Below are 27,930 nucleotides of genomic sequence, written 5' to 3'. Positions count from 1 at the left end.
AGGTAGTTCAATATTAGTTTATTAAATCAGCAATTTTTATCACCGCTTTCTAAAAATGATTACAAAGCATATTAAAATATATTACAGTATCTGCAAAGAATTTACTGTGTAATAAAAGTGCAACAATAATGAACTTACAACTTTGTTTGCCTAATTGGACAAACTGAAGCACACTGCACAGATCAAGCCTTTCCTCAAAAATCAGAGTGCCTTTTAAGTGAAAACAGTGTTTAACAAAAATATTAGAAAACGTGAGCATGTGAAATAGAAAATGAAGTTCATGATCATTCCTCAGTGCTAAGTTACACATATCCATCAAACCATACACTTCAAACTCTGCTTGATATCCAACAATTTAAAGAGCCACTAAAATGAGTGCACATTGTGAAGGGAAGGAAGTGATGGAAAGAAAAAGAGGGTGCATTTCAAGTGCTGGCAATAAACAACATTGAAAGCCAGGGACCACATACCTGCTGCTTTGAGACCAGGTTCCACACAAATCCACACCACACCTAATTAACAAAAGGGACCTCATCCTGATTTAAAAATGAACGTAAATTGATACTGTGTTGTGGAATAGTTGGAGAAAAGGTAAAAGCAGCAGTTTCTCTTTTAGTTTAAGACAGTGGGCTACATCAGTGGGCACAGATTTCACAGGATGAATTACAGACAGCTTTGAATGATCTTGCAGAAAACGTTATTAAAATCCTAGGCATAAAATATCTAACCAACTCAACATCTTCACCTTTCTTCAGTAGACATTAGCAACAAACTGAACACCAGAGATTACCTCACACTGCTGTTAAAATAACTACTTAGAGCATACTATCCTGAGAGAAGGCAATCCTGCTGACTTCCCATGCTTCTAACACACGGATTCACTAACTCCACATAACATTACCCAAACGCTTGTGTGTGGCTGGTTTAACTGAACAGGCTTGCAGCAAGGGAAACGGGGGAGGCCCATGGACCTCTGAGAACATAGTGAGAAGAAAACCCCTCCCCTGAGCAACAGCAAGCTACTCCATCAGTTTAGGTGTGCAAGAAACTGCTGTTTAAAGTTCCCATGAAATGTATTTTATTCCTATCATCTAAGTTCACTGTACCACACACCTAGATTTAAGTGGTACCTAGGTACTACATACCTAGAAATGGACTTATGTAGCTCTGGATGCCAACCACGAAACACTCCTATTTCTCCAGACAGCCAGAGAAAATCCACCTCTACTCCTATACATGCTTCATGCATTCATGTTCCAAATTCTACAGGAACGCAAAGCAAAATACTACAACCCCATCTAGGCAAAATTTTTTAATTTATCAAAAGGATGTATTTCAATTTGTCTGCCTTAAGATCAAGCTAGCATACTGTCACAGAGATCGAGGAAAAGGCTGTGTTCTCCATTTTACTACCAACAAAACTAGAAAAATAGAATAAAACCACTGAAACTACCCTGCTCAAATGGCATGGGATCACATGGCTCCAATATATCTGGAGCATCACCCCTGGAAGCTGCATGTGGTGGGAACTCAAGCAGGAGTCCCCTGCTGCAGCCCTGTGCTGCTGCAAAGCAAGGTAAGGCAGAGTGGGAAAATCAGCAGCTTCCCAGATCCTCTCAGTTTTGCCTACACTCCAAGACTCACAATACACAAGCTTGCATTCTTTCTCCTGGTGGCTGTCCTGATTAAACTAGTCACTAGTACTAAACTGGTCAGTAGTGTATGAAGTGGTAATGACTGCAGACACTACCCACAAAAAAAAACACACCTTACTACTTCTGCAGCCTTTTTCTTTTTCAACACCAGCAATGTCTATAGACTACTTTTTTTTTCAATCAAAAATAAATTACATAGAAAATAGTTACTCTGCAGATGTACAGTCACACAGGTAGACTCAGTGTCAAGTTTCACAGCTCTACTGAAGTGCACAGAGATGCACTAAGGTTAATTTGGCTCCTAATTTAGGTCTAACAGAAATAAAGTCGGTATGCTTGAATGATAGGAAAAACACCTAAGAATTAAAAAAAAAAAAAAAACAAAAAACAACAAAACACCCCAAAAAATCAAGTCCTCAGAACAATTCAGCTATGCCAGGACATCCTTGATACAGGCCCAGAAACCTCGCGAGGTAAAGGTGGCGTTCTGCCATTACTTAAAATAGCATCATTGTTTTCTCCTGCAAGTGCCCTGACACAGTTAATGGAAATTGCACCTCAGAATAGAACAGATACAGAAAGATGAGAGGTCCAGAAAGATGCGAAGTATTAAACCCGACAACCTACAAATACATGATTTGAAAAAAGAAGCTGAGGCTTTTCTTAGATCACCCACAAAACTGAACATGGAAGTGTGACTAAAACCTTAACTGGGAGACAATATCCAAACTATTTCCTCCTCACCCCAACTACAAGGATGTTAAAGCACTTTTTGGCTTGCTCTGTCTCAGAAGGCATTGGTGCTGCCACTTATTGAGACTTCACAAGAAAGTGCTTGAAAGTACAGTACCTTTGATATGTAGGATCTTTCCTATTACAAATGGAATACAAATCAATTCCTGCTCATACACATAGACCAGAACTGGCTGCCAAATTTGATTTTGGGAAAGAACTGGCCCTCACTGAAAGACTCAAGTTCACAGGGCCAAAGACTTGCCTTCTTTTAAGGTACTGATAAAAATCAGTTGTAAGCAGACAGTATGTTCAACTTTGATTGTGTGTTGTTGGAAAATAAATGTTTATTAAACATCCATTCCTTTCATGGATTGTTTTCAATAAAGGAGTAATATTTGGAGGGATGAGTTATACTTATTACAGTCAATGTAACAGTTTCTTTTAGCCTCCCCATCCTTCAAATCTGCTGCCATGAGAATTGAAACTCTCTTTGTGGTTGTCAGCTATGTGTTGGCAAAAGAGTTAAAAATTTCCCTTAAATATATTATATATTAAAAAATACACAGACATAACTGTATAATTAGCTGTAAATAGAAATTAAATACCAATGAAAATATTCCGAGACAATTTGATATGCTTTGAGGAGGCTGAATTTGAGCAATACACCTCTTCTGAACAGACAGTGAGGCTTAATTTCAATGCAAATATGGTTTTTTCAGCTACAGAAACCATTCTGCTGTCACTTTGAACCATTCAGAAATTCATAGTCTGCACAGAAGCTAAGCTTAAACTGCAAATAAAACTCTAAATACAAGGAACAAATGAGATCTCTGTTCTTCTATTGATAATACTGACTATATAGTGCTGTGTAAAACTGAAGAAGCTGGTCTTCAGACAAGACACAATGACAGATCGAAAAAAAATTACTTTTTTTGCAGTTCTAGATAGAATCTGAAATTTTAAAACAGGTTTTAGTGCACATTTTGAGCACTTACAAGACTCTCCTCATTATTATTCTATCTTTTTCTAATTCCAATTACACAATAAAAAGAAAGAAAAGGATTTCCTTTTATATCAGCCTTTTCTTAGACTATAGAGATGCTTACATTCACTTAATGGCTTAAGTACATTTTTAGCATCTAAATATTCTTTGCATATGCAGGTGAATTTAACATTTTGAGCTTCAGTGTGCTATTTAGGATAGTTTGGATACAGGGTTGATAAGTATTTAGGTTTGGTGAAGGTCAGCAAATTTTATGCATGGTCTTTTCTGCTTTATGGTTGTGAAGGCAGCAAGACATGGACACAGGACTACAAAAACATTTTCACCTTATGACAGAGCTATTATAAGGCACTTGTGATAAGCATGTCTGAGTGAAGGTCAGCAGGGACAGCAACACGAATGTTTCCCTGCTGCCATGCTTATAACTTCAGTAGCTTGTGTGAAATGTGCTGTGAGGTTTAAGGATCTAAGCTTAACTTCGAATTTTGGTATTTTCAACGCATTTCCTGTTGGAATTTCAAAATCCTCGCTCTTCTCCTTGTATTGTTCATTCTGCTGTCTGGAAAGGTTTCCTGTGAGATGGTGGCACCAGGTGGGAAGGTAGTGTGCCAGGCAGTTCATATCCATCCAGTTTAATCTTGATGAGGTGTTTTGCTAATGCAAACTCTTCATCATCCAACATCCCATCGCCATCACAGTCCGCAAGTTTCCAGATCTTCCCCAAGACGCTATTGGGTAGTTTAGAAGTCACCATCTCCTTCTTTGCACTAATCCCAGATATTTTGCCATTGATTGGTGACAGAGTGTAGAAAATCTCATCGTAGGCAGGTTTATCTTTGGCAACAACCCACTCCTCTTCATCAGCTCCTTCCTTAGCGCCTTCCCCATATCCATGGCCAAAAGGTCCGGCCATGGTGCCATCGAACGCTCCACCGTGCACCATCTCTGTGGGCATGTTGTTCTCTTCCTGTCTGATTAGGTTCATCAGGGAGGCAATTTTGTTGGCCAGCATGTTATCCACAGTTTCAATTAGCTTTGGTTTCAAAGAATGAAACTTAGTGAAATCACAATTCTCCAGCTGCTCCTGTGAATGATACAGTGACAGTAGTTAAAAACCATTCCAATGCATTGAAAAGTTTAAAGAATGGGCTTAAAATTAAAATAGTCAAGTGATAACTCAATTAAAATATGTATTTTTTGAAGCTGGCTCTATAGCTGAAACTCCTCTTGATGGTGAAACAAAACACATGTACCAATATATTTCATCAAACACACTAAGACAATTTTGCAACAGTGTATGAGTTCATTTATTAAATTTCATTTACAATACAAATTTCAAAGTGCAGTGGATAAAACCACAGTAGCTGATGAATGCTACCCAGCAACTTTCCATTTGATGATATTTTTCCAAACATCAAAGAAAGCATGCAAGTAAGTCCTCAGTCCTGCTAGCACTTATGCAAGAGTTCAGAGTTAAAAATAAAATCAAATGTTTGCAGGACTCATCTGATTTTATAGATTAGACTTCTTGGTTATGGTTAGGTGAGGAAAAGGTATCCTTTACTAATAAAGAAAAGCTGAGTTGAGATAGCAACAATGTTATACAGCAGTGCTGCCAGAACTCATGAAGTCAGATGCTCCCTGCAGAATTTGTCGAGTTTTCATCCCAACACCAGTGAGATGTTTACCTAGGTAATATGTACTATTCCAACACAAGCCCAAGCACGTTTTACACCACAGCATCAGAAAATTAAAAATGCTTTAGGCAATTATTAAATTTTTTCTACATGCAAAATGCTTGCAACGAAGAGAAAGTTACAGCAGAAAAGGTTAAAAAAATTCAAACATCACCACCACCGCCACCTCCCACCTTCTGTAAAATGATGTTAAATTGCTTTAACAAATCCCATCTATCCCCTCAAGAAGCTGCTCCTATACATATCAAAATGATCATGACATGAACCCAAGAAACCTGGAGCACAGGGTAAATACAGTCAAACAGCAACTCTGTTCAGGTGACATTTATACACAATCACCCGATTGACAGCACATGATCAGAATAAATGTATGTAGTGGAATAAATACCAAGAATCAAAGATCAATTTGCTATTGGTTTTGGCACAACTTTGTATTCACACAATTTTGCTTTCTCGCAGTTTTGCTCCTCATTGCAGAAGTGACTGTGATATTTGTATCACAGTATCCTGTAATATTTGCTGCCATCTGCTGTTGAGGCTTAACTGACATGTACAAGTCTGAAAGAGTTTCATTCAAATTTTGTTTCAATATTCAGATGTCTCATTCTCTCACTCTGCATCACAAGCAAAAGCAGCAAGGGAAGAAAGAGTCAACTTTTGCCCCAGGATCCTCTTTCAAAGCCTAACTCACGAAATGCCTCCACCAATCTTGCCTGTGAAAACTTAGCTAAAATGCATCTTATGCTTCATCAGTGATTTGCTATCTCATGCCAGTAGCTGATTCCTAGGTTAAATACTTTAGTTTATGAAAGAAATGTGTGCCTTTGTATAGATAATCAGCCAGCCATCACTCCTGATGATAGCTGTGCAAGTGTACCACGTGTGCTGTCAGAATGACACATCTGGAAAACATCCTCCATCACACTCATGACTAGTCCATGGTCAGAGCAAACTGCAGGCCCCGGATCTCTTGTTCTTCAGCTTTCAAGCTGAATTATCCTCTAATTCAAACGCCATTTAATAAGCCTATGATCTGAGATGCAAAAAATGCCAAGTGATGCTTGAAATCACTACTAACATGACACTAGCTGTTTTTCCCTGGGATATTTTCTAACTCATCTCGAATCAGAGAACAGAAATAAATAGGCAAGAAAGTGACAGAAAATTGTGTGAAAGACTGCAGAAAACCCAAAAGAGGAAGAGACAAAAGGTATTTAAAAATAAGTTGTGAGCATAAACCTAGAACTTCTCTCTCTCTCCTTCATAGACAAGAAAAAAAGCCAAAGACTGTTTTCAGAAGCAAGAGGTTTTAAGCTGGACTTTTCAAGTAACACATTGCCTTTATTAGTCACTGGGAAACAGTACCAGTAAGAACAGGAACAGAGTAGAGTGAAAATGAGCTAATGACTAATGATATCTTCACCTACACAAATATTTGATACTATCACAAAAAAGATAAATATAACCACATTTAGGATTCAAAAGAAGCCCCTTAAGCTGTGAGTATTCACTGCCATTTTATTTGCACCAAGTCTTTGTTACTTCTGGTCAGGAGAGACCAAGTACTGACTAAAAGGAGAGTAGGTCAGATTTTTTTATTCCTTATTTTCATAGTCTTTATGTAGTCCTGTATTAGTGAATGCACACTAAGCAAGTTACCATTCTTTTTTTGGTCTGTAGCACTTCCAAGTCACTCTAATGTCATATCAGTCAAATGACTGTCATTTCAACTGCTCTACACCCTCAGCTGTGACACTGAGATACTCTGTTCTACCTTTTCAATTTTGCCAATCCTGCTACAAAGTTAAGAGTTATTTCAGTGGAATGGTAATCTACCATCTTACCTGCATTTTCTTGACTTCAGGGAAGTCCCCTGCTGAAATATGGTATTCCCTTTGCAGCTGAATGTAGATCTCAGGCAACTTGTTGATCAGTTCCTTCTTCTTATTCTCTTTCCCAAATACAGAGGGCATCTCTTTTTTCAGATAGCTGATGATATAAGCATGAACCTAAAAATAAGCAAAACCGAAATCAAAACTACTGTTTACCAACACTTAGCAGGAGGTTTCCTCACCTAGGTGATAAAAAGAAACAGAAACATGTTTCCCTAAGGAAAGATGTTATCAACTACTGTTTCTGGAACTTCATGTTTACATGAACAGTTAGCTGCCTGTTGGTTTATTATTAGCTTTTGCTGCTTTCAGCATTCCTTTGAGGGGCAGAGAGAAAGGAAACACATTTCAAGGAAATACAGATGCACACTTGCTCTTTTAAGAAGAAGCTTGGTACAGCACTCTACGAGTACCAACAGCAAGAGAAAAGGCAAGACCACAAACCCCACGTCCTGACACAGAGCTCCAGCCACACTGGTCCATCTGTATGATCTGTAGCTCATTTGCCACAGCAGCCAGCCATTGTGGGTATCAATGGGATAACTCCTCCAGCAATCCAAGTATGCCAAGTGGCAGAGCTATCTGTTTGGAGTGATATTGCATTCCTACCTATTTACTGACAGAAAAGTGAGTACCTACAGTCTGTATTTATGCAGCCACCTATGCAGATGACAGAGCAGCCAGTTCCAACAGGAGCAGCATGCCATGGCTGCCTTGTGAAGCCCTAGGGAGAGAAGTAGAGCCTTTCCAGCTTACAAGGAAAGACACTAATCTAGGATGTCTTTAAACACATTGATTCTTGCATTGCCATCAAAATATCCATCCTGCCCACCTTCCTTATGCCTCTAGTCTGAACCATTCATCTCTTCTCCTACCACCTTTCCCCACTAAAAGGATCTGCTTGGCCACAGAACAAGTGATCAGCTACAGAACAGAAACAGTGATTGCAATTCCTAACTGAGGTGAGCTCACCTATCCAGCTCATTGTGTGGACATGGATACTCATTTTGCACACAAGAGGGAAGCCTTCTTTTAGAAGTAATGCTGCCCTAAGCTCTGACCTCTGCAGGACCACAGCAGCCAAATGGCCCCACTACAGGATGTCTTTACATCTGGTCCTTGCTCATTTTAAAAGAATGTAGCTGTCCACAAATCAGAAGTAAGTTATAATTTTCACGCACACAGAAAAAAAAAACAAGAGTTAAAAATTATGTATGTCTATCAAACTGTTGAGCAATAAACAGGTGAAATTTTGGAGACTGGGGGAAGACAAATTACCATTAAAAAGCATCAGTAAAACAAGTGATTGCTTCAGTGTTGTGTAAGTGTAATACTTAATACCTACCAAACCATGACAGAATGTGTGTATTGTAGCATTTCACACAAACCTTACACAATCTGCACATGGCAATTGCCCATTCATTTCCTTACTTGTTTAGGAAGAAACAGAAAAAAAAAATTGCTTTTAAAAGAAAAATGATGTAGCCAGTTTTTATGTGCACATCTTAAGTTCACAAATTTCACACAACACTTCCTTATATCCAAAAAGAGCGTATGCATTTTAATGGCAAATAAATGTACATTTCTATAGAGGAGAAAAAAACTTCAGCATAAAGAAGCATAAAACCATGAAATTTTCTAAGAGTACAGATGTAAGTATTTCTCCAGAACTACAGAATGGATTCAGTAAGGGTATTTTTAAGAGAGTTTACAAATAATTGTGAGCAATTTTATGGATCTTATGTCTAAAAGAATATTTCTATCAAACTCAGAAAAATATGTTTATAATTCATAAGCACCAACAGTTTCACATGTGTATTCTAAGTGGCCTAAGGTCTGCCAGTATGCACATGTGTTTCTTGCAGATAAGAACAGTCCCCATCTCCAAAACGGGATAGTGAGTCACAGGACTTAGGGAAGAAAAAAAAAAAAAAAAGTCTAATGCCTAAATCTGACAGCCTGTTAAGAGTTTGCTTTTGTTTCAATTTACTGTAAATGCTTTAGAAAACATTAAGAAGAGAGTAGCACAGAATAAGGTAAAAGAAACCCCACACTCAACACTGTAAAAAGCTATTTTTGACTGTCAATACTTTGAGAGCAGTTTGAAAGGCAGAAAAATGCCACTGGATTACACTGCTGCTTTCCTGCACATAAACAGTTTATTCCCCTTCCGGGACTGTCTAACATATCCCTAAGACCACTGTGTACTGTGTTTACCTTTATAAATTTTTATTTTACATTTCATAGAAATATCTAAAAATTACTCAACTGACCCTCCTTAAATGCCAAAATGATTGTAACAAATGAAAACAAAATGCTGCCAACATTTACAAAACAGACTGGATCTGAGATTGGTCTGGGATCAGAGCAACTTTTAACACAACATCATTGTGATTTTAAATGGAATTTTCAAAGCAGCAACTTCTACAGGGTGCCCTAAAGCTCAGGCTGCAAAACACCCCCAAACCAACAGCCCTCCCTCATTCCCCCCTCCAACCCCCAAAAATAACCCCATCAAAAACTCCTGAAACTCTATCTTCCTATTCAGAAATTTAAATAAGCCAACACAGGAAGTGGTACACATCCCCAGACAACTATTCATATACCGATGGATTTTCAAGTCCTCTTCATTTCTGATTAGTAGTTCACATTAAAATATATTTCAAGGAAAACGCATTTGGTTTGATAACTGCACAGGAAATTAGAGATCCTGTCTTCTACCAATAGCTTTCTCCTCAAGTGACTATCTTTTCCTTGAAAAAGTGACAATTCAATCCCAGATTAAAAACTGTGCTAAAAAGACATATTTTATAGCAAGAGAAAAACTGGCAAGGTCGAGAAAGGACACACTGGGAGCAGCAGAGAAGGCTCATTCAATTCTGTTTTCCTCTCTTCTTACCTTTGCAAGTCTTGCCCTTTTAATGAGATCATTGAGTTTCCTCACAGCAGCCTTCTGTGGCAGGCTCTGGATGTCCTTGAAAAGATCCTGTGCCTCGGCTTCAAAGAGCCTCCGGTTGTCTGTGTTTCGGAGAGGATGGGCCCAGAAGGAGCCAATGTAGACCCGCAGCACCTCCGGCGTGTCGATCACCTTCCCCAGGGACCACATGAGAGCACCATAGACCCTCATCAGCTGCTGGGTGTCCACCTGGTCAGCCTTGTTAAGCACCACTCGGATCTTGTCATCCTGGCCCCGGAATGACTTAATGGCCTCTGAAAACTCATCAGATATATCCAGCTTGTGGGCATCAAAAAGCAGGATGATTCGGTCAACCCTCTCAGCAAACCACTGGAGGACTTGGCAGAAGTCGTAGCCTGAAGGAAGGAAGAACATGTTGTTACACTCTTACCATTCAGAAAAGTGAGTTTTGGAGAATGTAGGGCTGGGGACAGAGAACAAGAGGGTAACAGCTTCTGCCTGGGGGCAAAAAGGACATTTATGAGTCAAGAGGACAGTATATTTGGGCAGTGAGGTCATGACAACTGTATTCTGCATTTCCTTGGACCAGTTTCACTATTAACGCCTTCTGTTTTTATCACTGCCCTTTTTTCTGTCCCACATCCACATTTGCCTCTTTCCAGGAGTCTGGTTCCAGCACAGCACCAAAGCTAAATAGGGCTGTGGGGGTCTAATCACAATCTCTCTTCGTCACTGCAATATTGGTCACTTCATTAGCACTGCTTATCTGAATTAGGAAGGAAAATGATCTCTCCTTACCTTGCAACACTTGCTGTTATTTTTGCCACAACACACTAAAAAGTACAATTTACAAGTAATGTGAGTACATTGCTGATGGCTTTGAGGACATGACAGGTTACAAGAACACAAGCAGTGACCTTCCTCATCACCTGAAACAAGCTTTATCACATTCTAAAGGAAAGCCTATTCATAGCACCTGTCTAAATGCTTTTACAGGTTCAGCTGGTACCTAATCCACACAACAAACAGTATCCAGGAACTCCTTACTCAGAAGTGACACATCTAATCCGCAGAGTCACCACTGGCGATGAGGCTCTGGGTTTGGCATGGATGTGACTCATCTAGTATGAGTAAGGAACAGCTAAGTATGTACTGGGAGCCTTTTGCTTTTTAAAAAAAACCCACAAAATCCATTTTCCCCTGAACTCTTTCGCCATACTCTTTGAAACACTTGCCCTCACACCACTCAGTCATGAACGAAACACCCCCTCCCTTCCTAAAGGGGCTCCTCCCTACATCCTGCCAGACACTCATTTTTCCAAGTCCTGCAGCCCACGCAGACATTTCTGTCTGCAGGGGCGTGAACATCACCAGTGATGCTGCAGAAGCAGCACAGGGACGGGCACTGTCTGCCCAGGGGACAATGCTGGCAGACATCTGCACATTCTCCTCCAGCCACTTACACTGCCCCTGAACTGACAGGCAGGAAGCTTCTGGAACACCCTCCTGGCGACAACAGGAGCGGGAAAGGTGTGTCTTGAGACTTCTTTAAATGTTGCCCTCTGTGTATATTTTTGACCCTTCAAGAAATCAAGCTCCTTCATCCTGGATGCTTTCCAGAGTTAAAAATAGAGCATGCTGGGAAATAGTGTATGTCCTCAAATTTTACTTAGTCCCTTTGCTGTTTTCCTGCATGTTAAAATGAAAGCTACTATTTGAGTCCTCTCTTGGACTCAGAAGGCTTCAACTTACTCCTAGCGATACCTGTCAAACATTAATATTGTACAGATGTTACATTCGTTTGTAGGTAAATAGTTAAGCAGTAGCTAGTGAGATGGGAAAAAAACACCAACAGCAAAGAGACATGGTCTTACACTGATGCCTTGTAATGTTAGTCTTCCATCAAACATTTTAAATAAGAAAAGCTGTAGCTTACCAATGTTAGACAGAAGGTAAACTTCTAGAAAGCAGAACCCTCTTTGACAGACACATTCAGGGGTAGCAGAAAACACCTTGTACAATCCTGCTTACATTTACACACAATAATTTAGAAAGTCATCAAAGCAACTCAAACTTCAAAATGTGCTAAATTAGACCTATAGCATACATATGTCTAAGTCAGACTGACTCCTTCAAGAAGCAGGTCAGACTAACCTTGCTATTTGCAGCATCACAGGACAAGTCAAGTCTGTGGCCCACAAAACCACCTATATGCAAACTGCATAAGCAGCCCAAAAGCCATTTACAGGAAATGTATCTGACTATGCAGAATTTCAGCCAAGGTTGAGTGTAGGAATTTCTGATCATGATAGCATGGAGTATGTGCATGCAATAAATGCATAGGCACTTGTAAATAACTCCTTGTATGGTGATGCCTAAGTGTACGAAACCTTTATTTAACCTGCCCTCAAAGCCTGGGACTCTGAGAGAACAGCGCTATAAAGCCAACTCCCAAAACCTCATATTTGGTACAATGACACTTTAAACATGATTAAAACTGACAGCATACAGGAGAACGACACTTTGATAAGAGAACTATGACAAGGGACACATTCAAGACAATCTTTATCACATGTAAAAAAATTAATCAAATTAAAGCCTGTGAAACAGGTAAGAGTTTGAGGTAATCACCGAACTATGTCAAATTAGGTGGAAGTCTATCATATCAAAGGGCAAGCCAGCTAGGCTGTAACAATTGATAAGGCACATACCATCCTGACAAGGAGTTTCTGAACAACAAGGGAACAAGAGCCATGTTTTGTTAAATCCCAGGAGCAATTCTAGATGCTAGTGAAGAGTCATGGTCCTTCAGTCAAAACAGGACTACCAGTGAAACATAATCTGGAGAGAAACACAACTCTGTCCTGCACTCGGAAGTCTGAGACTTCCACAGCATTACCTAATGGTCTTGAATTTGGTTACACAATTGTTCACTTTTTCAGTGGTATATTAATGTAATACTCTAGTTTTCTGCTCATTTCTATGTTCCCTTCATACTATAATGAAACTAGCAACAGATGCTGCCATATATAATTTTCTCTTTATTTAATAAGCAAAGAAGGGGTCAGTTTTCTCTTGAGGAGGAAAAACGGAGCTGGAATCCGCAATGGAAAAGCAGACCATTACTGATTTTATGAGACTGTGTAAACTGCAATCTAAATATTTTGTGGACATTTTATCAGAAGATTTTTTTCAGGACTAAAGATCATTAGTCGTACTCTCAAGCTTTTGTCCAAAATATGAGTGCCAACATGCAGTATTTGTTTTATTTCTGGTTTCACAAGATTCAAGTCTTTGCTTGCAGAGATGCAGAGCTCTCATGCTGTTCATCTCTACTATTTCACCAACACATCACATAAAGGAAAGCCATGACTATGAGTAATAAAGAGGACAAAACATCACTGAATAAAGAATCCAGAAGCATGTGGTTGACCAGTTTATTAGGTAAGCATAATTTAGATTATAGTCCTAAGAAGTCAGTCCCTTATTTTATCAATTTATTATAAAGACAAGACTACTGTTGCATAGCTGCCATATATTGCGCTTGTACCATGATTTCCTCAGAAAATTCCAGGTGTGGTATGGTAAAGAATTGATTATTTCCTCTGACAGAGACATGAAACACAAGTTTCCATTTCTTAAGCAAAGGCCTGCAAACAGAGGGCAGCATAAGCCACACCCTGCATCACTACCATTTACAACTCCACAGAAAAGCAACAGGCACTTAAATGCAGCTGAAGAATGCAAGGAAGAAAGTTGTTTACATTACGCTGCTCTGTTTAAATACTTTCTCAAGACAGGCTAATGTTTAAAACAGCTTGATAAACAGTGCTCAGTTGTCTGCAGAATTTTCATATTATTAAAAATATTCTCATTTGCTCTTTCTCCTTTTACCATTTGACTTCCTCTTTTGACTGTATTATATTATGGCATGACTGAGCAACCTTAAGAAGCAGCTCTAGCAGGTGTGCCCACAAAAACCCACCTTATTTATAGCCCCACCCCTGAATTTTTCAGACATAACCAATCTACAGCTATTATGAAACATTTCTTCACTCATGAACTTCAACAATATGTATGAGTCATTAATACTTCATGGAAAGCGATTAAAATTATCAATTTTTATTATTAAATTAATTAATTAAAAATTATTTCTAGGGAGTGATAAAGCACTATTTAGTCAACAGACCATGCAACTGTAGCCATTTGCAGCCATAGCAGCAGGATGACAGAAATACCAACCCCCACCAGCTTTCAAGAGAAAAAATTCCAAAGCTGCATCCAGCCTTAAAATATGGGCTTGCAGTACAAAAGTACATACAGTACCACTAAAACAGGCTTCCCAGAGATTAGGATGCTGATTTGTCCAATAGAGCAGAAAACATTCAGTGAGCTTGGTGCCTATAAAGCTCTGCAACTCACCTCTGCTGATGCGCTGCTTCTCTCCAGAGAGAATGCCAGGGCTGTCAATGATACTGATGCTCTTCAGGACCTCGTTGGGTAGCTGAGAACACATGAACCTGCAGGAAAGCAGGGAAAAAAAACCATTAACAATAGCTCTAGCTCACATACAGATTGTTGCTTGAGAGCTCTCCATTACATATCTGATTTTAGAAAGACTCAAGTGAGACTCAAAACAGTTTCTGAATCCTGGCAAACCGCTACGTTTCGCAGGCATACGTGTTTAACAAAAATTATGAAGAGAGCTTCTCAAAAAAACCCCACAGGGAAACATTGTAAAACCATACATCTAAGTGCTGATAAGACTTCAAATTTTGCAAGAGCTGACAACTTGGGCTGAAAATGCAACATCAAAAAGATGGCATCAAACACATTTTGCTAGGACCAAAATTAGTACACACAAGAGAAAATTCTTCATGTACTCCAGCTTATGCCCAGACTCAAAGGCCAAAAAGGGGAGGAAGCAGAAAGCCATACTGACAATATGTTTAAGGTCCAGTTCCTGCCACATCTCCCTCTTGCCTGATTTAGCAGTGTTCGAGTGATCCCTACTCCCTAACTCCCCACTCTCCTCAGCTGGAGCACCAGTGAAAAACACCAGTATTCCTCCCACAAACCCAGCCAAAACTGTCACACTGCCAGAAGCAGGAGTTCAAATTACACACAGTATACTCTAAACAATAACCTCCTGCCTCTGCAACGAGAGGCAAATTCAATGGTGGTATTACAGAGGAATAAATAATTGACAAGGACTCAGAGCTGCGCAGAACACTTGGTGCGTTACTCGCAAGCTACAATGATGCTTCTGTGACAGTAGTTAATGACTGAAGAACTTCACTGCCCTTCATCATAACCTGCCTTTAAGAGATTTGCATAAGAGTTTAATCTTCTTATCAGGGAGCAGTTGAAGATACAAACGAGCACACAGAGTAACCCAGCCTCCTCCTGCAGGGCTGCCCCACACAGGGTTAAGCTGCAGCCTCAGGCTCCAAGATGGGGCTGCCATATGCCAACCTATGGCTTCACAAAGCACAATGGCTCAAAAAACAGGATATCACAGACAGGAAACTGTAGCTGTGCTGAGGTTAAACAAGACCTTTAAGGCCTTGGATGATCTGAGTTAGGAAGAGTTCAACCAGTCAAGTATCAGATATAAAATGTAAACTATATCAAAGTCTAGATGATATTTTATATAATGCAAATTGTTCAAAGGAAATTGAGAAGAAAAGAAGTCCTAACACCTCACTTCACCTTGTTCTGCAAGTGACCTTGTAGCAATGAACCTTCAACAAAAGCACACAGTGTGCGATCTTGGATAAAACAGAAATGGCAGCATCACCTGCACCTCACCCTGAAACCCAAAAGGGCATAAGGAAAGAGCAGCCATCCAAGCCTGAAAGAACCTGAGGGTATGTAAAAATAAATTACATTATTTGAACTTGCCAAAACCTAAAGGCAGTGCTGTGTCAAAGCAAACATGTGGAAGCATAAGGGATGTGCATAAGTGACAAAGAAAACACATTTAATCATGTGAACCATTACAAAAATACATACATTACTACAGCATAAAGCAGCTTTCATATATATTTGAAGACTGACTTTCCATGTAGATTTTTTCTTATCACTCTCATCCAACCTTAGAAAGCCCAGTGTTTGTTCAGTATCACCAAGATGTTTCTAGACCTATCTTATGGGAAGAAAGGCACTGTTATGCCAGCTGAACAATACAGCAGTGTCTTGACTCAGGCACCACCCAAACTGGGACAGCTGGAAAAGACCATGCGATAAAATAGAGAATTACAGGCCTCAGAAATGCAGACACTGCCTTCTTTGCAGCAGTCACTAGTGGCAATGGGAGGAGATAAGTAAACATATGGGTAAACACATAGGAAATAGAAGCATGAGCTCAGAATTAACTGCTTGTTAGCTTTTAGAATATGTCCATAAGATAAAGATGAAAGATGGGTTAAAAATCTTGCCTCAAACTAATATTTTAGACAACTGTAATGATAGTGGATATTGAGTATCTCTTTTCAACATCGAGACTTATTTCTTAACATACCACTTCATACAGGTCAAGTAAGTGCTACATCACAAAAAACAGAACTACATGCTATCCACCTGAATGAGAGATTCTTTAAAAAAGTGTTACAGAACCAGCTGTATGAATGACTGTAATTTCTTATGACACATCAAAATAGACTAGGACCATGCATTTCTTCTCAGCAGCACTAATTTATTTACATGGTTTTCTGCATGTAAATTACTGTATAATGCAGTATTCTTCCCTCACCAGCATCCAAGGACACACTAGGTCCTGTCCCCCTTCGGTTTCCTCCCCAACTTTTCTTAAAAGTATATAGGATAAGTAAGAGTTTAATAGAGGAACACCTCCCATAATCAGTGGGATACAGGGGGCAATTAGAAGGGATCATGGACAAAGACAAAAACAAGGTAACATAATAAATTAATGCAACTAATTACTAAGTACAAGCCTTGATTGTGATACCGTTTCCTTGTTTGCTTCATTTTTTCCATTACCTCAGTCCCTGCTTCCTGTCATTTGGATTGTTAGACTTGGATGAAAAAGATACTCAACTTCATAGTCTAAGTGTTCATAGCCTTAAGTTCCTCCATAAAACAAAACTTCAGGATTGGGAAACTATTTAAAAAATAAAATGGGACACAGTGGGGGAGGAAGTAGAGAGAAGTCTATTGAGGCAGGTATGAAAAATGTAATATTGGATAAAAAGAACTGTCAGCATGGCAAATAAGAGAAGGCAAAGTAAAATGTGTACTATGATTACAGGTAACCTGGGAGGAACTCAAAGATACCGAAGCCTAAGACAATTTTATGTAAGTCATAAAGAGAAAGGAGTTGGTAAGTGTTGAAAAATGCTAGGGAAAGATAAGCACCCAGACCTCTGCTGAATAGCTAACGAGTAAGAGTGACTGTTGGGGAAGATAAGGGTGCCCACAGCAGTTCAATACAACAATATCACAGTCACCAAAAGAACTGGAGTAACTTGGTCAGTTACTTTGAAAGTACATCTTTTTAGCTAGCCAATAATCTTGCTTGCATAACAGTTGGAACCTGACACAACTAGTTAGATGATTTAGGCAAAAAAATTGCATTGCCACTCATCCAAACAAACACATACCATTATTAAATGTTCTGCGCAAATAATAAATATTACGCAAAATACAACTTATATAATTTTTATTATAAGCATATTAATTTTTTGTAGAGAGAGCACAATGGTGAGGAAAGGGAGAAAGAGAATAGTGATCTGGAAGACAGAGTTTAACTAATCATCTCTAAATTGTTATTTAAAATGGGACTTGACTACAGTCTCCCACAGCACATATTCTTATCTCTGCAAAGCGATAGCCAAGCCAACTGTAAGCAGCTATAAACTTTCTTCTTTGAATAAGCACAGCAACAGATAAAATTGTACATGATGAACTTTTAACACGCATGCCAATATTTATCAGCCAAACAGGAAATTGTATTGTTAAAAAGAACCAATTTAGATTAATTGGCTTGCAAAGTGAAGCCTCCATGTCAAGCTACCATCAAATACAGGAAGAAAACAAGGTGATTGCTCAGACAATAAGAATAGAGTTATTAGTAACCAACTTCCAACTGAAAATATTCAGCATGCTACTTAAGTTTACTATCAAAATGTTCACAGTCCCTGAACAACTCTTCCCTTTTTACAAATACACAGCAAAAACTAACACTATCTCCCTGATCTATGGAACTACCTGAACACCCAGGCAGTTTAATATTAAACACTTAACAGCTTGAGCTTTTATTTTATCCATTGGACACATTCAAATTTTTTCCTTCTTGTATCTCTTTTTACATATCCTAGCAATTCATAATTTCAAATAGCTATACCAAGAGCTATTTCCAGTGAAATCAGTGGAAAGGAACAAGATCAGTGGAAAGGAACAAGATAGCACCAAAGGGAAAATAATTGTTTCTCTTTTTTTTTGAATGGTAGTTTTAAAAAATAGTACTAACCTATCAGTTTTATTGAGTAGAATTTTTGCATAAACTTATCCTGAGTTCCATCTGGAGTCACAAACAAGTCACCCAGTGGATCATTTCTACAGTTTTCTGTGAACTGGTTTTAACAGCTATTTATTATTCAGATGACTGAATATCTCTGTCATAACGCCACCCTACCTAGTACTGCCTTTTTTCATTTAATTCACCTGAACTGTCACCATTCCTGCTTGTACTTCTATATTTATTCCATGTTGTTCAAAACAGAACGTGCCAAAATTTAAATGTAATCATCAGAAGACAGAAAGCAAGATGATCTCACCTGTTCAGGAAAGCATTTCCAAAGCGGCCGAGTTTCCGAAATGGCTTCTTAGGATCAACAACCAGGGCATTTCCAGGAACATTTCCTTCTGTTTCTCCATACATTACAGCAATAAAGGAATCTGTGGTAGGCTCTGGACCAATCCTCATGCCTGGAAAGTCTTGCTCAAGCAGGTACCTGGAGGTAAATAACACATAAATGTATTTATACACAATTGCTATATTTGTACTTAAATATTCCAAAAGAATGAATGATTGGGATCCAAGGCAAAAGCAAATTTGCTTGAAAATTCCTAAGGATATGCACATTCTATAAGATTAAGATGATATTTTTCCTTTATTTCATTATTTCTGTTAACTGGGGAAGGAGGAAAAGAACTCACTTAGTTTTCCACAACATCTAGGTAAAAGGATAAAGTAAATCCCTTTACAAATATTGTGGAAAGCACTCCCTAAACTGCAGGGATTTAAGTGGATGCTTCCTACCAAAGATCTGAGTGCTGTAGGTTACACTACAACACATGGCTGCTTTTCTGAGTGTTTCCAAGCCTAAACCAGTGCTGCTGGTACAAAAAGGGAATGGTTTGCAGCTGCAAATGAGCAGATTCAGTTTGACAGATCCAACCCTTTAATCAACTTGGTGTGATCTCATGAACTTTAACTCATCCTGTCAGAGGCAAAGAGAACCACTATGAGACAATAAAATTTTATCTCTTTGGGAGTGAGGAAATTTTTTCTTTCTTTTGACCTGCACATCAAAAATTAATTGTTAACTAAGTCAGATCTGCAGAAATTTAGGCCTACACTAAAGTACTTCCAAAAGGCACCAAGTCAGGCAGTGCTCTACCACCAGAAACCATCCTGCACTTCCCTTTGAGTAGTCCACTGACAGGAGATATGGCACAAACTCAGAGGGCCTTGACTTTCCAGACAACAAGGTCTGAAATTAATTTAGTGTGTATTTAAGTATTAAAACTTAATGGAACCAGGGCATTTATTTACATAAAATGCCTGTCTGCGTCCCTTCATGGATGGCAAGTGCAAAGAAGTAAAAGCAGCACCAAGTCCTTTGAGCAAACCTCCCTCTAGCACACACTCTATGACAGCTGCCATCCTTCAGAGAGACACAGACAGCTCTGCTTAACTTTACAGCAAGAGTGTTATTGTCCACAGGCACAACAGCACCATCTTGGCACTCCAGACTAAAACAAAACGTTTTCAATGTCACCCTGCAGTTCCTATAAAAAACCCAAAACACCGCCATTTTAATCAAGTATATTTTAACTATTTACATAATCAAAACTGGATTTACATGAGAATTTTTCTTAAGTCACAGGTGGTGGTCCTGCATGCAGCGACAGCACTAGCTACACTTTAGTGCATCTATATTAATGCTGCTCTTTTAATAAAGGTTTATTCTGGACTTAATCCAACAGTGCTATGTCTACTCTGCTATAGCTTCCTAAATCAATACTGATTTGAGAGCACTTGCTGTTTGCTTTTGCTGCAAAAAACATTTTACATAGTATCTATACTTGCTGATCAATCTCTGTTTTCCAAATAAAGTACGCAAGCATTCACAAACTTTATAGATCAGTGCACAGAAGCTGAATTTAAGAAACTAAATATACGTTACATATTTCAAAGACTGTTTTCCACGAGCCTTAGCAAATTGGCTCCAATTCACTCAGCCTATGATCAGGGAGCATGGAACAGTTATTTACATGAGATTTCCTGTAGCTTTCTGCTTCCGAAAAAAGAAATTAAAAAAATACCAATACTAAAACTTGTGAGGAAGGAGGAACATAAGAGGAGGAACATAGGAACAATCATGCCAGAACATGACAATCTATTTTATCTCTAGAATAAGCTGTACCTAATGCACAGTAACAGGGAAATAAAACTGACCCCTCTCCAAAAGCAAATGAAACAACACTCAAACCTCTCTGCCCACACAGGTTTGTAAAATGCAGCAGATACCTCACTGTACAAACTAAATCATTAAATTATCTGAATTAAATGAAGACAAAACTCCTTTAATTGCTCGCCAGTTGAAGCCCTCATGGAAATCCAGGGTTTTCAAGTGTTCTGGCAAACAGCTGAACACATGAAATGCCAAAGTGTGTTCCCAGCTCTTTACAGAACATCACTGCACACCAGAGTTCTCTAAAACAGGGTGCCAAGGCTAACTCACAAGAGCCACTAAAAATTTCCAGCTTGGCATTATCCATGGCTTTGATTTTGAAAGATCAATTATACTTTCGTCTTCTAAAAAGAAGTTTTTAACTTGCCACAATAAAATGTTCTATTTCAAACACTGCTTTTCCTCATTTCCCTTCTTTTAAAAGACAAAGAGTCTCTAAGAGAGAGCTCTGTAAATAAGCTCCTCTATAGATACAAATTGTCATTCCCGGGCTTCTACCGACAGAGGCAGCAACTCATAAGGTGACAGACAACAAATACCAGAAGATGCTCCAAGAGCAGCAGTAAAGAACATATATTGAATTAAATGCACAGGAGTGAAGTCCCACATCCCAGGTCAAGGAAAACTACATGGTGGGATCTAAACGCAGCAGCAGACACCTCCAGGGTAACAGGATAATTGCCATCTATCCTAAGCTCATAACTTATGGCATGATTGTGGAAATTCAGTGGTGACAGTCTTTTAGGTGTCTAAAAAGGTAATTTCATGGCCTGTTCATGAATCTGTAGCAGCTTTAAAGAGTTCATGATTTCCAACATCTCTTTCTGCTGCTCTGAACTTGATAGTGCAAATTCCGATTAGCACTTTATTGAAATGACTAAACCAGAATAAAGTGCTCCTGAACTGCATTGATACTCTCAAGTTAATGTCATAAAGGCAGCTTTAAAAAACCAGACTTTTATAGTGATAACAATCCAGGAAGGCAAGACCTCCTTCCAAATACCAAGCCCCACCCAAAGGCAAGACCTCCTTCCAAATACCAAGCCCCACCCAACAGTCACAATGCTCTGCCTGGTACAACTATTAACAGACGCAGAAATCACTTTGCATCACAGGTATTTTCCATTAAGATAGGCTCACAATTGCACATCAAGAATTAGTACAGACTAAAATAAGCCTCTTCTTGAGCACTGGCTGTGCTCAAGTGTGATGGGTTTGGCTGGGACAATAACTACTATGTGGCTGTGTTCTGGATATGTGCTGAAAAGTGTTGACAATACAGGGATATCTTCATTACTGCTGAGCAGCACTCACACTCAAGGCCTTTTCTGCTTCTCACCCCATCCCGTGAACAAAGGGTTAAGAGGGGACACAGCTGGGACAGCTGATCCCAGCTGACCCAAGGGATGTCCTGTAGCATATGGCATCGTGCTTACCATATAAAGCTAGGGGAAGGAGGAGACACTTGGAATGATAGCATTTTCTCTTCCCAAGTCACTGCTATGTATGATAGAGCCCTGCTTTCCTGGCAATACCTGAATATCTGCCTGCCCATGGAAAGTAGTGAATGAATTCCTTGCTTTGCCTTGCCTGTGATTCTTTTACTGTACCTACTGAACTGTCTTTATCTCAAGCCATGAGTTTTCTCAGTTTTACCATCCTGATTCTCCCCCCACCCCACCGTGCAGGGTGTGAGTGGCTGTGTGGTGCTCGGCCGAGGCTGGAGCTGTGGGCTGGGCAAAGCCACAACACAATCTATCACTCTTCTCAGTGAGAAAAAACAGTTTTACCCACCCACACAAAAGCTAAGAGCAGTCTTCTGTACATTGAAAAGCTGTCAATGTTTCTGTACCAAATGCTTCATTAGCACAGGAAAATACCTGGATTTTCAGCATCTGCAACTACATGCTCTTCTCAGGAATTTTCAGCAGAGAAGAAGTTCAAAAAGGTTCACAGGAAGAATGCTTAAAAATAGCCAATGCCCCAAAGACAGTCTAGATCAAACAACAGACATCCTGTTGATTCTTCTCTGTTTTTACCTGGGCTATAACCTTTCAGCTTTGCCAATAAACATTCATCTAGGTTCCTCTGCAAGATGGATAGCCAGACTATGGGGAACTAGCTTCCAAAGTTCCCAGAGATAGAAAAGATTACTCACAGTTGCAGATACCAATTATCATCTGAAGTCTAAATGTATTAGCTAGGCCACACTAATGCTTAAAAGCAAGTGAGCTGGACAGAGCAGCACTGAACAGGGATACCCTGTGATGCACTGGGAGATAAACTCATGGCTCCTTTATAGGGCTGCTCACCTCCATACTACATACTGCACCAAGTATTCAGGGTTTTTATTAACACAGCAAAACTAGATGTTTACTTTAGTGTAAGAATTCTGCTCTAAATAATCCAAAGCTTTCATGTAGAGATAGTGAAAAAGTTCACCCAAAGAAATTAAGAAGGACCTTCCTCCCACTTCACCCCCAAATAAATAGATGCAGCTGCACAAGTGATCACACCACTTGCAGACTCCAGACATTATGCATACAAAAGTGTGCTTTCACAAAAGTCAGCTCTGGCTGAGTTAAATAGCAGGAAGTTTACAATTTCTAACCTCTGAGTAATACCTGTGAGCAAAGTAAAAGCGCAGCTTGGCAATCTGAGGAATTTACTTCTGGTTTGCCTCATGTTGATAAGTTCTTTAAAAAAAATCAGTCTCCAACACTTCTAAAACAGAATGAAAGAAGCTACCTATTTGCATTGACTACCTCCTATCTCTTTTTCATACAGTACAATTCTCCTCTCCCGACCCCACTTTTTTTTCTAAAAGAGGCACAAGAAATTGAGACAACTACAGAAACTGCAAGGCCGAGCAGCTCACATGTAAGATAACAATTGGCTCTCACCATACTCCCACTTCATTAAACACAACTGGACAAGCATTAACATTTGGATGTGTTTGTTTGAATTGTCAGCACTGTCAAATAAGTGAATAAAACTATCACCACACTACACCTTAGACAGCAAAACTCACTGGTTTCACTGCATTGTTCCGAGTGCCAAAGCGGATAAACAGCACTGAGTGAAAAAACACAAGAGCTGTTAGAAACCTGGAAGTGTTTGTTTCCATATCTTAACCCCTAGGGACATTCAGTCACTGGTACATCAGTGTTTTCCATAAAGACTTAGTGGAAGGAACTGGGTGGATGTGGATGTGTCAGAGGTATGAAAATGTGAAGTTCTCACGATAACGTTGCAATTAAAGTAAATCCCAAATAAATATCTGACAGCTAAACATAATTATTATGTTCACACATAAACCAAACAGTAAACACTTAAGTAGACCTAATATGCCCTCCTGACTCTGAAGTCAAGAAATGTGAACAAAAGGCAGTTTCTTATTATTTATTTAAAATTTAAAATAATGTTTTCTTATTAAAAGGTCTGGAGGAATAAGTCCCCTACAGTGTTACTTCATCCTAAGAAAAAAAATCTAGAACAAATACAGGATTATAATAATCTTGAGAGGGTATGACATTTTTCCATGGGAGATTCAGGCTACCAGAGGATAAATTTATTTCTGGATGACCTGGACACTATAATATTTTTCCACATCTTCTTCTAAGTCTTGCACACAGCATACAAGAACTTCTTTTTTTTTTTGCCCTTCTTTTCCTCCTCAAAATTGGATTTTGAGTAGCAGTCACTGTGACACTATTGTCTAAGTTGCTGCCCATATTCAGTGAGCATTTTTTAATGCTGATTTAGCCAGCTATTATCTATGCTATAGAAAACACTGAGGTAAGCAATGTTGATCACAGTGAGAGCCTTTAGAAGCAATAGAAGATATTCTGCTACAGATTTGGCCTCTGTAGTCAATGCCTGTCTTCTCCAATACCTTGTACAAGATTAAACTGCTCTGCAAGCTTCCTAAAATGGGCACAGCAGAAAGGGGTAAGAGGATAAAAAGAAGAGCACATCACAGTAGAAGCCACATCTTGCATCAAGTCAAGTATTTTAACAAAACACATGAGAAACCATTTTTGAAAACTTCATCTCTGTCAAAATTGTCTAGGCATCTTCATCTGGCACCAACAAATGCTTAAAAAAGCTGGTAAGAGCTGTAATAAAGTATAGGTCCTTTCTCATTCAGACTGTATATTAGTATCAATCAACCTTTTTGCTCAGCATTTTATTGTTAAAGTGATAAGTTACTCACAAAGCAACAGTAGCAAAAATACACCTCAGGCACTGCAAGGAACACTAATATTTCTAAGCACAGTACTGACTTGTACTTCAGTCAAATATGGGCAGCTATAAAGGACAGAAAAGCTGAATGTCCCTAAATCCAGAACTTGTGTTCTGAACCAAGGCAGACTCTTACAGGAGGGGAGACCCAGAGTTTTCTATGAATTGCAAATAACAGAACAATGCTGCTGACAGCACAAGTTCTGGTATGGACATATTTCTGACCACTCTGCCTCCCTCTATATTACCTGCGCTCACCCCATCTCTTGTCCATAAGCCAAGTAATAACACTTATCAGGAAATATATACAGACTAACAAGGAGACTGTAATTTTAAAGAAGAAAATGAATTAACGTACCTAGAGAAACGTTGGCAAAATCCAGATCGAAACCCTCTCCCCCCACTCATCACCTTGTGACTGTCTGTGGAGATCGTGAAACTAAGTTTCTTTTCTTTTAATTACAGACATATTTTTATTTTTAAAATATTCCTCTGAGCAACACCTCTTTATGTATTTGTGGGAGTTCAATAATAATCAGTAAAGAAACCATGTTTGACTTTAAGCTTTCAATTAACTAGCTGTAAAATCTGAAAAGACACACACATGATTAGTTCTGCAAACATCTGAAAAGCTCTCAGGTGATTAAAGGTAAACATCGATCTTCAGGGGAGAGGGAGGTAGGTATTTTGCACTGCAAAAAGAAAACAGTGTTATGGAAAGGCTGCCTGTAATCCTTGGAATTGAAAGATAAATATTTGTAAATTTTACAGAAAGACTACAATGAACTTCAGATAGAAGCAGGTCAAAATGTGAACCAAGTGACCCCTCAGTGTCTCTTGCAGAGCTGGGCAAATCATTAGACTGATTTGTAAGGGGCATGTGAGAGGGACAAACTTATGCAAAATATTTACAGATTGATAGCATTGTGCTTACCCAAGATATGCTTCAGCTTCCTAAAAATGAGTTACCAGAAACTTAGAAATAAGGAATATAGGAAAGACAGAAAATACTACAACAGGAACAACAATGTTAAGGTGCCTTAATAGTCATACTGCTTCTTCAATGTAATTGATCAAAATGAACACACATGGAAGGGAAGATTTTCCAGATACCACGTGGTTTTTTGCCCAAAACTCTTGTCACCTTTCTCCTCTATGATGACATCTGATCTGTGCATTAAGCCACTTTCGGGAAAGAAAGGGGAGGAGATAAGGTGAAGCGATCCCCCACGGCCGATGCAGTCATACCGTTTCAACACGAAGCCCTTGGTTTTCCTTTGAAACAATTTGGGGATTACAAGAACTAAGAGGAAGTAGACAACGGGGTTACACTTTCTCAGCAGAACATGGAATGGAGAGAATATTCTTGACCGGGAAGCAAGCGGCGAGCTACAGAGCGTGTGCCAGGGCGGGGAGCGGCACACCCTCGGCACAGCTCGGAGCTCTCTCAAGCCCCGCTCGCCGGCGGGGTCGCGGCTCCAGCCCCGCCGCCCGTCAGGGGCGCGGCGCTGCCCGGCCCGGCTCGCACCCGCGTGGGCGCGGGAGGGATTTACCGCCGGCAGCACCGTGCCGGGCAGGAGCCGAGCCAGGACGGCCGAGCGGGCGGCGGGGGCGCCGGCCGGGCAAGGCCGCGCACGCCGGGGGTCACCTACCGGATGAAGGTGGTCTTGCCGGTGCTGTACTGCCCCACCAGCAGCACCATGGGCTTGTTCTCGAAGTCGGCCTCCTCCAGGGCGGGCGAGTGGAACTCATGGAAGCGGTAGTGCTCCTCCAGCGGCAGCAGCTTGCGGAGGTAGAGGTCCCGCAGCCCTCCGGTCACCGTCTGCACCACGTCGGCGCCGCCGCCGCGCTCCCGCCCGCCGCCCTGCTTCCCCAGCCAGCTGAACATCCCGCTGCCGCTGCCGCCGCCGCTGCTGCCGCTGCCACCACCACCGCTGCTGCTGCTGCCGCCGCCGCCGCGCCTCACGCAGCCGCCGCCGCGGGCCCGCCCGGCCCCGGCGAGAGGCGGTGCCGGCAGCGCGGCCGCGCTCCACTCAGCGGCCGGGCCGGGCCGGGCCGGGCGGGGCCCTGCGGCACACACCCTGCCGGCGGGGCACGCTTGGGGCTCTTCGGAAAGGGAAGGTCGTCTGGGGCTTTTATCGAATCCGATGATTTTTCTTTTTTTTTTTTTTTTTTTTTTCTCTTTTTTTTGGCCACAAGTCCGTCTCTGGAGGTTTAATTGTGCCTGCTGCTCCTCTGCGCTAAAATCTCAGCCCCTGGCGATTAAATGCGGAAGCACTTTGACAGCTCCGATCTGAACGTAGAATGGCCCAAATGCTTTTCGTGTTTTTGGGATGATGGTTGCTGTCTTTGGATGCAAAAGAAATGTGTGACTAAGCGCCGTGGTGTTTAGCTGCGACATCAGGCAACTGTTTTAAACACAGTGAAAAATCTGAGTAAAACAGGGAAATCTTTCTGTGAGACAGAATCTTTCGTGTAGAAGACACGACCATTAGTTCTAACCCTAGGTCCTGCCACCTTGCCCATTGATTTTACAGGAGATTTTAGTGGAGGGTAACACCGGATTCATTACAATCTTGGGGAAATCAATAAAACAAGTATTTTTTGTCCTCTGATATTAAAGTTTTTGCTCAGTAACTAAAAAGAAAAAAAATCAAAACAAAAACTTGGGATCTCCGTTAAAAGCAAAGGAGTGGAAATTTTTGCTGAAACTGTGTTTAAACCCTGTATTACAAATGTGCCTTTTGTGGCACTTATGGCTCCTTCAGAGTACCCATATCATATAAATCCCCTTTTGCTGGTCCAGTACATCTACTGTTTCACATTTTTATCTATGTACCTTTCTTCATCCTCATTTCCATATTGAATGCTGCATTTTCTCGATATGCCCTGGGTCTTTTCTCAATACATCAGCAGGTTTAGATGTGCTCTTTTAATCTCCTTCCTCTCTATGCTGTTCCTCAAAGAACAGATGTTAGACTTTAGCAATGCTCAGTTCTGGGCATTTAACCACTTTGCCTTTTCTTGGTTCCTTGCTTTGCATTTTATTTAGGGCTGTGCATATA

The 27,930-nt window shown here is 40.1% G+C and overlaps 1 protein-coding gene across 1 annotated transcript; it reads right to left on the bottom strand.

The window, feature by feature from the left end:
- On the bottom strand, nt 1-26,753 carry EHD4 (EH domain containing 4). Its single transcript, XM_058025704.1, has 6 exons — nt 26,518-26,753; nt 18,698-18,874; nt 14,322-14,419; nt 9,882-10,294; nt 6,935-7,099; nt 1-4,477 (listed from the first exon to the last, which is right to left on the bottom strand). The coding sequence occupies exons 1-6, from the start codon at nt 26,751-26,753 to the stop codon at nt 3,941-3,943; spliced, it is 1,626 nt and encodes a 541-aa protein (XP_057881687.1). The 3' UTR covers nt 1-3,940.
- Nucleotides 26,754-27,930: the final 1,177 nt, after the last annotated feature.

This window comes from Melospiza georgiana, chromosome 6, assembly GCF_028018845.1.
Source record: "Melospiza georgiana isolate bMelGeo1 chromosome 6, bMelGeo1.pri, whole genome shotgun sequence".
NCBI classification, from domain to species: domain Eukaryota; kingdom Metazoa; phylum Chordata; class Aves; order Passeriformes; family Passerellidae; genus Melospiza; species Melospiza georgiana.
This window is presented reverse-complemented; position numbering and strand designations above follow the sequence as displayed.

Coding starts and splice junctions, on each gene's coding strand:
- EHD4 (XM_058025704.1), bottom strand. CDS start 26,753: ATGTTCAGCTGGCTGGGGAAGCAGGGCGGCGGGCGGGAGCGCGGCGGC. Junction 18,875..26,517: donor GGCAAGACCACCTTCATCCG/GTAGGTGACCCC, acceptor ATTTACCTCCAG/GTACCTGCTTGAGCAAGACT. Junction 7,100..9,881: donor AAAGGGCAAGACTTGCAAAG/GTAAGAAGAGAG, acceptor GCTTATTTTTAG/GTTCATGCTTATATCATCAG.